Source organism: Pholcus phalangioides, unplaced genomic scaffold (assembly GCF_987345545.1).
Source record: "Pholcus phalangioides strain wild (caught in Gottingen) unplaced genomic scaffold, Ppha-v1.0 ptg000003l_1, whole genome shotgun sequence".
NCBI lineage: Eukaryota > Metazoa > Arthropoda > Arachnida > Araneae > Pholcidae > Pholcus > Pholcus phalangioides.
In genome coordinates this window covers 37,996,807-38,012,812 of record NW_028301596.1, presented here as the reverse complement: position 1 = coordinate 38,012,812, position 16,006 = coordinate 37,996,807, and the positions used below count along the sequence as shown (strand labels likewise).

Sequence of the window (16,006 nt, the reverse complement as noted above, 5' to 3'; positions counted from 1 at the left end):
CATGTGAACGGGGCTTAAGAATCAGTGCCGTAACTAGGCAGGTGCAAGCAACAGGTTCACCCGCACAGGGTCCACTTGGAGGGGGGGGGGCACCCAGAATGGGCCTAAATGAACCATCGTGGGCCCAAGAATGGTCCAGAAGGGACCTAAATGAAAATTCTTGCACAGGGCACAGGAATTGCTAGCTAAAACGGCACTGTTAAGAGTATTCCATTTTTTTTATAAACGGTGGTTGACGGCGAAAGCATCATTAAACCTCTCCCTGTCATCAAACCCACCCTCCCCTCACCGATGCTGACGTAATACTTGAGTGACCCCCTAACCCACAGGCGGCAATACCATAAATACACGCACCACTGACCATTAATATTACACTTATACGTTGTAAAATTAATATAATATTATATATATAATTAGTTAATATAATATTAAGATAATTTATTGTATAATTAATACTAGATTGTATCTGCAGAAGGTAATGCTCTGACTATACGCATGTTCGTAACTAGCCATTCCTGTGCAAAAATTTGCATTTGGGCCTTCTCGGGCCCAAAATGGGGCATTTAGGCCGATTCTGGGCTCCTGTGTGGATGCACCTGCCTAGTTACGGCACTGACTATAGGCATTCCTATAGAAAATTCTCGAAGAAAAGATTCAATTTGATAATTATTAATCTAAAAGTTATGACAGAAATTTCCCCATTGATAATACCGTAGTAAGAAAAAAAAAATGTGTTGTTTACAGTCGAAATCAACAACAAGGTCACGCAGTGGAAGTAAAAAAGTTTCCAAACACACAAGAGAGAGAAAAGCCCCCTTTTTTATACATATATATATTTCGCATACTCAGCCCTACTAGAGAAGGTCGTCTAAAAATATTCGTGTTCCTTATTTTACATTTTCATATCTGTCATGAGGAATATTTTATAGTTTCTAATTCTGAAATGACCCTGGAGTTTGACGAGATATGTCTTCTTCTTGAGAAATGTCAACACAGAAATATGTCTCAGGGGAAATGTCTCTGGATGATGCATGCGGAAACTAACCTTCATATTACTAATAACAACAATACGTAATACACAGAACTGACTAGTGACACACACACACGATGGGACCCGTGTTTCCGAGCAACTTTTTTTTTTTAAAATACATAAAGAATGGCAAGTTTCCCCTCAGCAAAGCTTACACGAACACACAGAGGCGCATTTATGGTTTTGTGCCGCCTTTCTTGCAGTCTGATTTTTTTTTGGACTACCCTGTGTTATAACCCGATTGGTCTCCCTCCACTCCTGATCGACACGGATATTGGTTAAATTCAGGTTTTTTTAACCAATCTATGTTGATCTCTCCAAAATTTGTGACTAAAGATCCAAAAATTGTGACTAAAGTTTAAACCATGTCGGTGAATACGGCCCTAAGTCACTCTTTCAGTCATTCGCGTGCTTGCGCACGACCTAGGTCACTCTTCTGACTGCTCACTGTCACGGTTCCTTGATGTGGGTCACTATTTTGATCATTTACACATGCAGGTCACTAATTTGGTCATTCACGTGCTTGCACGCACTCTAGGCCATTGCTTTGGCCACTCACAAGCTTGCACACACTCTATATCACTATTTTGGTCATTGACATGCTTTCACACTCTCTAGGTCGTTCACGTGTTCGTACGCACTCTAGGCCACTGTTTTGGCCATTCACAAGCTTGCATACGCTCTAGGTCACTCAATGACCTGGTCCCTCACTCTGTAGGTTATTCCTTTTGGTCATTTGGTAAGTCGCTCGAAGTCAATATTTTGCTCACTCACGCGCTTGCAAACTCTCTAGGTCACTTTCTTAGTCACTCACTGGCCTAGCCCCCAGCTTTCTGGGCACTCATTCCGGCATGTGCCGATTCGTTAGAAATTAAATTCCGTTGAGGAATGTGCACGAGGTGCATGTACGGTTAAGTAGTAGTAATAGCAGCTTTCTCTGGGCAGAGGTTGTTGGTTTATTGAGGTTATACAAATTTTGCCACTTCTCATATTCTAATTTTCTTGAGACCAATCATTCCTCAAATTTGCTGCCCCTCTGCACTTGCCGTCCTGGGCTACAGCCCACTTAAGCCCCCCCCCCCCCGTAAATACGCCACTGACCGTACATGCATCTCGTAGACTTCCTTCAGGGAAATTTCTAGCAAATTGGTAGATGCCGGAACGTGTGTGAGTGCACATGTGCATTAATATTGTCAAACTTATGCTTGTTTCGTGTAAAATGATAGCTGTAAACTTTTATCCGGCCCTTTTCCAGCGATATTTGCAAGGCTATGTAGTAACAACTCTTCCATCCCTTTGAAGTCAAGCTTGTGACCTTGGTTCACTGGACGTGGTCTCTGAGTTACTGCGTAACGTCACTGCTCAAACACTTTTCTTAGCAGACGACATCAACACACGAAACGCGCTGGAGATCAACTGGAGTGGTCTGCGCTGGAGTGCTCGCGAGCACTTGAGATCAACGTTTCAATTAAACACCTCGGAGGAATTATGCATTCAAGGATTGAAATCGTCTTTTCATGCATTCGTATGTTAAAACTTGCCGTAAGGGTGTTCTTCTTTTGAAGCACTCCGAGTACCTCAAGCAGCACCGTGTTGCTCGCAGAGGGTTGAAGATGTCTGATGTAGAGCAGTGTTCCCCAAAGTGGGCGATGAAATGCTCTATGGGGTTGATAGAAGCTACGGGTATAACATAGGATCCTATGGGTTTGCTTGAGTTGGGGAGGGGGCGATGGAACAAAATGTATGGGAAACGTAGATCATATACATACTATGAATAGGTTGCGGTCCATGTGTGTGTTCGAAGTCTAGCATCTTCGCGAGATGACCAGCAACTGGTAAGTAATCCAGCAGACGCTAGACTTCGAGAACTCAGATCTTAACATCACAAACAATTTTTGCAATGGAACCTAGACGGTCACAAATGACTTCATTGTTTGGCGCATGTTAACTTGGAATTTAAGACAAAGGCATTTGATAAAATTAAGAGGGGGGGGGGAAGAAGTCCCAGAGCAACCCTTTGAGGAGTGAGAGGGAAAAAAATATTTCACCCCAAAAATACCTATGTGGGAAGGAAAAGGGATATTTTTCCTACTGCAATCGCCTATGACTTATTCTTTCAAACCGAGCAGAACCCACGTCTATCGCCATGGGTAATTTACTACCTAGGGGACCATTTAAGTATTACGTCAGCATCGACGGGGGGGGGGGTTCCGGATTTGCTGACTCTTGATGACAAGGGGGGTTCGAAGGTTGCTCACGTCATCAACCACTCCTTTTTGATATAAAATATTCTAAGCTGCTGATGAAATTTTGCTGACGGGGGGGGGGGGGTCAAAAATGGCTGAAAATCTGCTTACATAATACTTGAATGGCCCCTAGCGAGTTGTGCCGGAAGTGTGAGTGCCTTACAGTTTGAGTACGTATCTCTCTAGTGGTATATCCGATTTCTCAGTGCTGCCATCTATATAATCACCTATGATTGGAAGGAACCGTGTATGAAATTTCCATGATGTAAGCAAGGTTGCCTAATTTTGAAGACTTCTGAAAAGGAAGGATGTATATATCCAAAGAACAAATGGGTTCCATAGCAAAGAGTTCTCGGAGGGAGAGAGAAATCCTGTATGTTTATTCTTGTGAGAGAAAAAAAAGTGATGAGGCATAGATCTTGGGAACATATAATCGTCCAATTTATTTTATAAAATGTAAAATGCTCTGCAGTACAAATGCATAGCAAGGAAATACAGGGAAGAAGAAAATAGAGACAACATTTATGTCGAAAAAAAAGTTCTTTTCCCATAACATTTTGTTCAATCAACACACACGCTACTGTATTTGTTACTACTGTAAAGAGAAAAATGTTAGGATTATTCATCAATCCTTTACCAGAATTACACAGATAATAATCCTGTCATTACACAGAGAAAAATGTGAGGATTACAGATAATGTGCAAGAAATATCGATATAATATAAAACTTTTTTGTTTCCTCAATATATCAACACAACCATTAATACTTTTTCATTTGTATCGGCTTTTTTTTTATCTTCTGAGATTTGTAGCTAATTCAATATAAGCTCGATTTTCAGCGATGTACAAAAAAATCGAATGTATTGTTACAGAGAATATGATGCATGCTTTGTTATGTATAGTGAAATATATATTTCTTGATATATATGTACAACACTTTAATGCACAATGATCTCAGAAATGAATGTAAGCTGATAAGTTTCACGGGAAAAATGTATAAATACAAGCTCTAATAAAAACAAGTTATATATCTTAATATCTACAATTAGTTTTGTGTGCGTTTGTAATTGCATCTAAATGAGATAAATGATTTTGTTTATAGGTAACATTAGTTAGGATAAAAACATGTATGCATTGAAGGCGCAAAAAGAATTTGATGAATTCCCTAGCAAAATGGAAACTTTTTCCATATACAAATATTGAGATATTTTTCAAATCAGTCCTATTGAACAATTTGAAAAAATATATATATGTATAGTCATGGGAGCTCTTGTACATGTAAAAATGTACAATTGAACATTATACACGGCTTCGTAAATTATTTAAAATAATGTCTATACGTGAATCCGATTTGACTGACAAAAATGCGTAGCAACATATAATTTCATGTATGGTCAAATAAAGTAGTGATGAGGGCCACAGGAAAAACAAACGTAAAAACTGCACCGTATTTAAAAGTTGAGTGTGGTCTTTTTAAACACTGTGGGTAATGTGATTTATGTCTTCTAAAGGGGGGCTACACACGCGCAAATGCAAGCTTGAAAAGAATGAATGTTCAATGCTTTTGTACAAAAATGCAGGGCTGTACGCAAGTTCAACCTTCAAAGGAATATGGGAGGGGGGGGGGGGACAAAAATTTCCTTCCGGAGAAATTTAGAGTTACCACTCTTCAAAAAGCATTTAAATGAACAAAAATAGGTTATTATAGCATATAAAGGATATTTTCTTTCGATATTTAAATTTTTTTCCACCAAAATACTTTTTTCTTCTAATTTTTGGTCAGCTAGGGAAAGGGGCACATGCCCCTTGAGCACTCCCCTGTGAATGCCTCTGCAACATAGATATAATATAACCAGTTAATCTTATGTCACTGCTCTGCAAGAATGCACAATTTCTCTTTTGACTTAATATAGTAACCAAGTACGTTTGCACAAAAACCAATTTGTACTTGGAATATGCCAAGCTTTGGCGATGATGCACTCATTTTGCCTTCTTTTGAGCAAATTATTAAAAAATAATGTTGTAGCAGTTCAAAAAAAATAAATAAATAAAATATTGTTATATAGATGTATTTATCCTTGCAAAGGTATTGTGCATTGTATCGAGAGGAGTTTAACATTAGACTACAGGTGATTTCAAACAAGATTTGAAAAAATATCATAAAGAGGGACTTATCGTTATATCAAGTACCATTGTAGCGAGGTTTCACTGTATTACATGATTCAAAAAGCCTCATACTCATTACTGTTTGTTGCGTGTGATTGGAGGGTTAGGTAGCTAGCTACATAGCTGTAGCACCCACTCTGTTCTCAAGTTATCTGTGCATCGGGGAAGAAAAAACGCCAACAAATACCAACTTTGAGCAAAGCTCACTAAAGAGTGACGACTAATACAAGCCACCTGCATCATACACAACTTCAGTTTTGCTAGCAAGCACGGCTTATACAAGCATGCATAATCAAAACCCATTTAATTTTCAAACTACAGGCATATACAAATGCTTGCACTAAATACAAACGCTCAAGCTTGCAGCTATGAGTGTAGCCACTTTAAGGTCATTACTTCTGACTGGTTTGTCTATTTTATTGACAAGGACTGTCTCACCACTTTTTCATTTGATCAACTTTCATATCAAATACAGATATATTCAAGGCACAGTTCACATGAGCAAGGATTAAACAGCTTTCACGAATAACATTGACATTTACCAACAACCAATTCTGTACATACGATCAACAGGAAATTCAAATTATCCTTCTGTGAAGAGAAGATTCAAGAATATGTGATTAGTGAGGCGAGAAGGATATTCAACACTTTTTCAATGTACCAGGGATAGTCGAAACATAATTTAAATGATTTTATTGCTTGCAAACCATATCTAATTAAAGTTTCGCTTGGAAATGGTCATCATTGATTTTTATGCACTTTGTCCAGCATGTCTACCATTCTTTATACGGATGTGACAACCTTTTCAAAATTGCCCTCAACCTACTTCAGAAAAACCAGTGATAAGCAGTCATCAGGATGAGAAAACTACCCTGATTTCACTGATCCAAAATTTGTTTCATTCCTTTGAATAAAACTGCAGTTGCAAGGGTTGAGTTTCTAACATTTCAATCATCAACATCGTTATCAATAAGGTGGAAACGATTTTGAAATATAGTTGATTCCCATTTTAACAAATACTATTTATAGCAAAAACCTCATTTTAACGAAAATTTTTTTAATCCCCAAAAAAGTTTACACAGGAACAATATAAAAATCTGGAATTCCTTCATAACGACATTTCGTTATTACAAAGTGATTTCTCCGGTCTATGGAACAGTAAGCAAGCTGGGTTAATGGCAAATTAAAAAGGTCCACAAAAGCCATTCCAAAACAGCTAAACCTAATTAATTTACTTCTTGAGCAATAAAAGCATTCTTTTCGACAGTCCCTTCAAATTTTTCACTGTCAAATATTGCAGCAAGAATGAATTTTCGACATTTTGTTGTCAACATATATAGAAGCGGAAGCAGCAGTTACTAACAAGGATATCGCGTGGCATTGAGATAAGCATGCCATCTTCTTACAAAAGAATCAGAGTCAATTTCAGTAAACATATAGCATTACCTAACCCGGAGATTAACTAGGCCCTATATCTTTGTGCATCTAATAGAAGATGAATATATTTTTTTTCAGAGGGCCGGTGGGGGAGCCGATATACAAAATTATCCTCAAAAACTTCTATTTTATTAACTGCAACATAGGAATTTGTAAGTCAATGAAAAAAATATGGTTGGTGGGCGTAAACTCACAGACCGAAGGTTGGTATTTAGAGGTTTTTCCCTGAAATGAAGAAGCAGATGGGTGTCTTTAATGTTAAATCAATTCAATGCAACACTCAGTACTTCTTATCATCAAGATAGTAAATATTCAATCTTGCTATACTCGAGGGATGTGTGCATTGTACTGTATTTCAGGTATGAAATAGCTGCTTCACACTTCATGCTCATCAAAGTTAGCTTTAAAAAAAAATTTCAATACAAAAAAACTTGTAAAAAGACACAAAAGCTAGTAAAAAAAAGTAATAAGCTCCATTAATGACAATTGTAAAAAAAGGATGGCATAAATTTATGGAATAATTCTTTGTACATAGCAAATATCATACAGTTGATGCTCATTATAGCAATGCCCTGTCACTCCCGTTAAAAAAGGATGAATTGGGTGAGATTGTTATATTAAGAGGAAAACATAGAATAGCCATTGCATGGAAAAATTTGAGACTTATCCTATAGGTCAGGGGTTGCCAATAGCTAGCCCGTGGGCCTGATTTTGTGCAGCCCCTAACAACGAAAAAATATTTTGTATCAAATTAAATTTCTGATCAGTACTTGAGCTATTGGTTACAACCGTAGACTTCCTGATTAACAAGCATTCATTGTTTCTAGTGTCAGAAATAATATATTATGTTTCTCACCATGCTTCCTTTTCACACATATGGCTCATGAAGTTTTTGTTACAGGCATTTTTTATCACATTATTTTTCTCCTTCTTGTTGGGCAAGTTGCCTATTGTATCTGAAGGCATATTCTTTTTTGTTCTGCTCACGACAACCAAACTTTTTCGGACAGGATGCCAACTCACAATGGAACCTCAAAACTTCAATCAATTAAGCTACGTTGGCCAAGGAACTTCCACATAGAGACACAATTTCCAAAAACAGAGAATCGTTCATCTCTGAAAGGTTGAGAGAGCATTCATGGCAGGTTTTTAACATTCCTCCTTACACCAGACTGGCACTTCTTGAAACCAAAAATCACCTATATTCTGGTTAAAGAAAGTAGCTCAGCAGTACAGTAGTGTCAAGGTAGTTTATGTCATGAATCCGAGCAACCCCCCTAGAATAGATTCAAAAATCAAAATTTTCTATGTGAACCTCCAGACAAGCACTCAAATGTTCAAAATACTTTGAATGCCCCTGTCACATAAAAAAAAGAGTACATGTATCAAACATCTGGTTTTGCCTGTAATTCAAATTATGAATGTGCATGTATTGAATGGAATAATTTTTGATGTATTGCATCTAGCTGAGAATGCAAAAAGATAAGAGGAAAGTTTATGAAGAAGGGGAGGAATACAAAGCCATGGGTAAAAAATGACTAAAATGCCCATGTTTCACCATATTACTTATGAGGTTCACACATTTGTGAGTTTTCTGAGTGCTACTTATACATGGGACTGGTGACCCGCGACACTACAGCTGGCTTTCATGGTGGCCCCTGAGCAGAGAAAAGTTGGCTACCCCAGCTAACTTGTTGTAGTCATTGACTTGTTGGTCATTGTAAAGAAACGATTGCAATAACGAGCATCAACTGTACAAAGAACTGGAATATAACTGCAGAATAACCTTTTTAAACCATCACCCTATTAAGCAGTCAGTTTAAATTGATGGTTTTTGATAGTCCCAGCTGAAAAATAGGGCAATAAATGTTCACACTGAATTGATATATTATCACAAATTTATCTGCTTACCTTGACATACCGTCACTTTTGCCTAAAAATTTATTTTCTCGGGTCTCCAAGGATAATTGTATGAAGAGCTAGCTGTTCCACTGTACATATTCTGGCATTGTATGTAATATTATTCAATGTTTTCAAACGTCAAATGCATTAAAAAAAATTGACTTTAAATGTTTTAGTTAAAATCAACACAATAATTATTTAATGTAAAAAAAAGTAGCAGTCACACAAGTTAGTTTTTAGAAAACAGCTAAAAAACTGTTCGAGACTCTAACCTTTTCTGCATAAATTGTGAAACTTTTGTCATGGATGCCCGTTAGGCATTAAACCATAAAAGCATATATTAAAGTGGAAAGTATCAAAAAGTTGATTTTGTGTTAAATATAGACTTGTGCCCCTTTTGCATGAAATGTTTCAGATACAGAGGAGGCAAGCTCCACTGTTATTCTTTCATCACATCTTACACTTAAGCAGGGTTCATACTAGACAAATATGATAAGTGATACGACTGCGATATTGACAGATTGGTTGAAAAATATGAATTGCAGGTTTTTTTTAAGCAATCCGCATCTATGATACAGATAGTATTGATCCAGAGTGAACCCGACGCCTAATATGACCCTGCATCATTAACACAACTGATGAATATTTCCACTCGTTGACTGCAGTATCATCTTGTAAACCACACCAAATTTTTCATTTGAAATGCAAAGTGAATATGAAATATAATGAACAATGGCAAAATAAGATAGGATTATAACCTCATGTAGAATGAATTATGGTGATGACTAATAGCAAGAAGTACATATAGAAAAAGCCATTCTAAAATTTGTCCTTATTTTGGTCACAGAGAAATGACAATATGAACAGCAGATGGTCATGAGATCCCTATACAAGGAATTTTTCCCCTAGAAACATGTGAAATATTTTTGAGCATGATAGATGAGAATTAAAGCCATTAATCATCATCATTTCTACGATACTACATCAATCATTTCTACGATAAAACATCAGGAAAGCTCAATGAAAATCAGATGCAGTGGTTCTGAAACTTGGAAGCACTTTGCTTTGAAGGACATGAATATTCTCAAAATTTGGGCTTTTATAATACTGTAAATCAGAATACTAATGAGAAATCTTCTGCTGAAAGCTAAAATGCAAAAGTGCTTCCCTTATAAAAATTTATTTTCCAGTTTGAAAAGGCTCAAGTATTAAATTGATCATTAGAAATCACGGAATTCTCTCTCCTTTTAAATTATATATATTTTAATTTGTCAGTAGAATGGTGAATGCAATTTCTCGGAGGTAATGGTTAAGAAAAATGTTCATAATGTCATTATCTGTTGAAGATTTCAACTGCTATAGTTATTAAAACAGTCTTCTCTGTAACGTTCCAATTTTAGTATATGTACTAGCTGAAGCATATGTTGATTTCATCTGTTCTTGAGATAGAGGCATACAATTTACACTGAATTTAATAACACACCTTAACATACAAGATTTAGAAAAAGTATAAAACTCCTAGCTGAATAGAACATAGAAGAAATAGATTTAATGAAATCGAATGAAGCAATATAAAGCATTACAGGTCACAAAACAAGATAATCAAAAAACACAGAAAAAAATATTTTATGATCACATAAAAATTAGAGTGTTTTGGTGTTTCTTTTTCCCTCTCTGCTAAATGCAGTAATGAAATGTCAGTGACTAGAACAAATACTTATGCTTCCATATCAGAGTTTATGGAATTTTGAAACAAGGCGGATTCAATGAAATTCATTGAAAACATAAGATTGATTCAGAACTTATGTAAAAAGGGAAACACAGCTTCACAATATTTCACAAAATATGAGTTATTGTTTGTGGCATATAATTTCATATTGCATGGCACCAGTGCCGCTTAAATGCATGGGCCCCACCGGGAACTCAAGAGAAGACAATCGCCCCCACAAAAATAAGATCTCATTGAAATTTTCAAGAATTTACCAGATAGGGCCTCAGAAAAGTCAGTTGGCCCAGGGGTGGAGGCCCATGATGCTCTTAAGACGGCCCTGCTTGGAACTACATGCTATGATAGTCTCATTAGGATCCAGTGACACTAACTGAAGCTGGACAAAAATCTTCAGATGCCAGTAGAGGGAAAAACTGTTCAAGCAGGAAATTTTGTTAATATTTTCAGTAAGTATTTCAGTCAGACAGTAAATGATGAAGAAATTTTAACATTCAAATGGGTAACCTTTATTTGGATTATCAAGAATTTATTATTTAGTTATAAACATTTATCATTTAGTTATAAACATTTATCATTTAGTTATAAACATTTATCATTTAGTTATAAACATTTATCATTTAGTTATAAACATTTATTATTAATCAATATCATTCTATTGACATCTTTATATACATCATTTTATGATATCATTCTAAGCAACTTAGCACTGTGGTTCTCAATAAGGAGCTATATGGCACTCTTTTGGCCCTCACAGAAAATAATTAAAAGGGGAGCCCACAACAGGTGATTTAGGAAAGAGAGGGCACAGGAAGCTGTGGGGAAAAAACAGATGTGAAGCATTTAAATGAAATATGATAGGGGAAAAAAATAACTGCTTTTAGACTGTTTAGGCAAATTAAGAGTGGGAGAAACATAATCATCATGAAATATAACAGCCACTTCCCAGACTAAGTAACTTTCAAATAATAGTATTTATTTCTTCCCAACTCCACAAACAAATATTCTGTTGAAGTATTTCACGAGCATTCAAGATCACTTCCAAACAGATGAGATGTAATTTAATGAAATATTTGAAAATTATATGATGAAAGTCTTAATATTTTAAAACTATTTTAGAAGCGTGGCTTTTTTAAAAGCAGAGACAAGATATTGTATACCTAGACATTGAACAGAAATTCCAAGCCACAACAGCCTTCAAACACAAAAGTATAATAAAAGGGCTAAAACACACACTTTTTCACAGTAGTGAAAAATGGTAATTATATCGTTGAGTTTTCCTTTTTAAAAAAATACCAACAATATCTAGATAGAGTAAGACTCTCTCTCACCACCACAACAAGGATAAAAGAATAATCCACATGTTCTGTTCATAACAATAGAGCAATATTTTTTTCTCATGACATGCATCAACAAACATGAAGGAAAAAATACACAAAAATACTCTACAAATCATAGAATTCTTCCAACCATTTCAACGAAAAGCAGTCGACAAACACAACAAAAGAAATGCATTGCATCATATAACTATATATGTACTCGTGCAAACCATGTGTATATAAATTGATATACAGGTGCTCAATAAAAGTATTTTTCAGAGTGGAACTGCATTAAGTCCCTCCAATGATTTCTTATAAACTGTGCAGACTAGTTAAGCTCTTTTTTTTTTAAATACACATAAACATCGTAGCTCTTATATAATTTTCATTTTTTTTTTTTGCAGAAATATATATATTTTTTAAATGTGCCCATAAGCAACATTTAAAGCTTTCACACTTATACACACAACAATTTCCATCACTGGTTATAGAAAGATATACATATATATATATATAGGACAACAAAACAATGCAACAGCACAAGAAAAAGTTATATCTTTGTTTCAAAATTACACGACAGAAGATAAAGAGGGTAAATTCATTGCATATTTGGATTGGATCACAATTTGTTTTTTTTTTATATCACTGGGATGAGAGGCTTGTAATGAAAATGCCTCAATGTATATAATAGCAAATTATGTGCTCAAGAAATTAATGCAGATATATCAAGATATCTCAGAAGAGAAAAAGTCTTTTTTTTTTTAATTAGTCCAAGCTAGTTATCACTGATGATGCAACAAAGCATATCAGAAAGACACTCATCAAGCCAATAATGATGAACATTGAAGTTACCAACCAAAATGCAAAGAGATATAAAGTCTTATTACAATATAAAGGGCTGGTACTGTCTTCATACTCTGGTTCATATACCCTGTATATCCAGCAACAGCCTGAAATACAAAAGAATAATTTGAATGAGCTTCAAATGTACTGTACTCATACTTTTGGTGAAAAAGTTATAGTTTAAAAGAAAGAACTTGGTGAGTAAAATTATCAACATTCCCCATAGACTTCCCCCTTTTTTTTTTTTGCAACAGTTCCTAAATGAAAAAATGTTTTAGCAATTCAGCTAGGTTTTAAAGAAGGGGAGGAGGTGCATGATCTATTAAGTCTATGGGCCAGATATGTAAGATAGCTAAGCCACTGTTCGCAGGCTGCAAACTGTGTATGTTGTTTTGTACAGATTGATACTTGTTTTAGGAATACCTTCCACAGGCTGTGTGAATAGAACCACTTGGGAGGCTGTGTGGTTGTGTACATCTGGTGTAGGGTGAACCAAAAGCCACAAACTCTAAAATTACATGGGAAATTGAACAAATTATTTTCAAGTGTATGCAGTTCTCACCAAAACTCTGGATTGATTTAATTTTTTGCACATAAAAACTTGGTCATTTCTCCTACATTGTCTATCATCATATTCTTTAGATGAAACTGTAATACTGTATCTGTGTAGGAAGCAAACACAGGCAATGCTCAGAGAGAACAATTTCATCAGCAATGCCTCATCAAATTCAATTTGTAGTAAGTGTGCAAAATGTTTTTTGTACACTGGCTTGCTCATATCTCCTAAGACAGAGCAGGGGCCTGGTAAGACTGATGATATGCAGGCCAGATACGTGTGATATGGTGACAGCTTGTAGGCCAGAAACTGGTATACCTCTCATGATGTGTGTGTACTGAAACTTATTTTATTAATGCCTTCTACACAGGTTAGAGGATGTTCCTCTCTGTTCTAGAGGGTTTGATACCAAGCATACAAACATATTTGTTTAACCCTTCAATGGGGAAAGCTGCGTACATCTGGTCAAGAAAACCCTTTTCATTTTATTACTGACAAGCCCAGATATTTTGTTAATCAGATTTCTCAATGAAGCATATTTCCCTATTCCCTTTTACTTTGCACTTGCTGAAAATCAGAAGACCCCCTACTTAATTAAAAAATATGACATTTCTAACCCTCTATGACTTACCCTCATAAAAATATATTGAATTTTTATTTTTTACAAAAACGGATGTAACTGGGTGCTGTTGGAATATTTGTAATTGAAACAATACATCAACACTGCAATTTAATTGATTATAGTGAACTTTTGAATTAGCTAAAATGGTTAATTGAAGACAAAATAAAGTTTCTTTTGATTTTAATGTTATCCATAAACAGATAAAAACTTCTTTAGCAAAGTTGAACAGTTGTTTCCTTGCATTTTATTTCTGATTCCCTCAAGTTGGTGCAATTTTATAAATCTCTTACCGCATAAAATTTCAGTAGCTCTCAAAAAATAACACCTGTAAGGAAACAACTTTTTCTACATAAAAAATTATTGCACTTGTACAGCTGTATTTTGTACTGAAATAACACTAAAACATAGTTTCTAAAAAAGCAAAAAAATTGGGAAAAGAAATTGGTATAATGGGTTTTTTGACCATGTATCTTCAAATATGCACAAGACCAAAGATATGGTCAAAGGGTTAAAGAAGTTTAAAGCTTAGAAGAGAGTTCGATGGGGTTACTGAAATTGATGGCTGTATAAGGTCTTACATACGTATAAATAACTGACATCAAGATTTGATTTTTACAAGTTAGGTGGATGATTACGTGTAAAATGAAAATGAATACTGCATGACAAATGGGAAAAATATTGATATTTCAGAACATAAGAAATAAAAATACAGATAGCGAAAGCATTACCTGCAATAAACCATGCCAGTAAAAAGCTGTTTAGGATACTTTCATGAGGTCTGTTGTGAAGACTTTCTTCCCCATTTTGGGTTCTCCTGCACTTTTTTAAACAATTAAGAAAGTTTTTCCCCACCCAAAAAACTCCACCAACAAGAAGATACACTGGTATGTAATCTTCCACTGGACATTCATGAAGATAACGAGCACCTTTGAAGAAGAAAATAAGATTAGAAAAAATTATATCGTATAAAAAAATCTTTTCTCTTAACTTTTTATCAACAGCAATATCCTGTTGAAAAGAAAAAAAAAATTGAATTTACCTAACGGTAAATATAAAGTCAATCCAGAGAAAATACCAAGTAAAAAAAGAAAAAAACACTGATAAACAGTATTTCATTGGGAACAATGAATGTACAATGTTCTTGGGAAAAAAGAACATGGGAAAGGACATTTGAATGTTTACTCTACCCATGTTACTCTAGGGAAGTTATTACGCCAACTCATTGAGTATTTTGTCTGCTGTGGCCTTTGTATTTGTATTTTCCTAAAATGTTTTGTGACATGTGTTTCAATAGGAATACACATTCACATTTCAGGTAAAACTTAGATATCAAAATAAGGTATCCAAACGAATCGATAAAAAAAGGAAAATTTGTACATTTGTGCTTCTGGCATGCAGGGGACGATATTTCACTGCACCAGGTGCACTTACGTGGAAGTGTTGAGATCTGGGGTTATTTCTGTTGCTCTGGGGTAGGGTGAGCAATAAAGGATATTGGTGAAACTGGTGCACATTTAGTTAAAAGTTAATGTTGAGATATTGCATTAAGTCATAAAATTAAAGCAGTGACAAATGTGCTTGATTTTTAATTTACTTAAACGCAATCAAATAAAGTGTTATAGTGTACCACATTTTTTTTCTAGTTGCCCAGGCAGTACATACACAAAAAATAGCTATTAATTTTAAATAAAACAAAAATTTTTTGAAGAATTGGATCAAAATGTTGGCTTTGTATTACTGTATATTGATGAATTGGATACATATGGCTATAAAACACATTTCGGTAACAAAACAATAATAAAAATGCATGATATACACAATATAAAAGCATACATACACAAAAGTATCAAAACACATTAAGAAAAATATACATGAAGAGAAAGATCCAAAAACAAGGGAAAATTCTGGGAGATAAAAAAGACACAGATTCATGTCACATCATGCTTCACAAGCAGGTGACAAAAAATAAATAAAAATCACAATCAAGCACGAAGGAAAAAATAAATCATTTTATGCATACAAGGTGAGCTCAAAAAGTTTGGTGAATGGTCTCAGAAAACAAAGGAAACAGAAGATACAAACAAGATACCTTTATTGGCATTCAAAGTAATCTTCATTAGCTAATATATTTTTGACAACAGTTGTAAAGCTGTTGAAAA

At 35.2% G+C, this 16,006-nt stretch overlaps 1 protein-coding gene across 2 annotated transcripts in view; it reads right to left on the bottom strand.

Annotated features, from left to right (window-relative positions):
- Positions 1–3,695: 3,695 nt before the first annotated feature.
- The window catches only part of LOC149088500 (uncharacterized), a 33,715-nt gene continuing 21,404 nt past the window's right edge, over positions 3,696–16,006 (bottom strand). For both annotated transcript variants that reach the window (XM_089247859.1, XM_089247851.1), the window contains 2 exons: positions 14,576–14,773; positions 3,696–12,776 (listed from right to left, as the gene is read on the bottom strand). In XM_089247859.1, the coding sequence (XP_089103985.1) occupies positions 12,592–12,776; positions 14,576–14,773 (383 nt within the window). In that variant the 3' untranslated portion in view covers positions 3,696–12,591. The remainder of the gene's footprint in view (positions 12,777–14,575; positions 14,774–16,006) is intronic.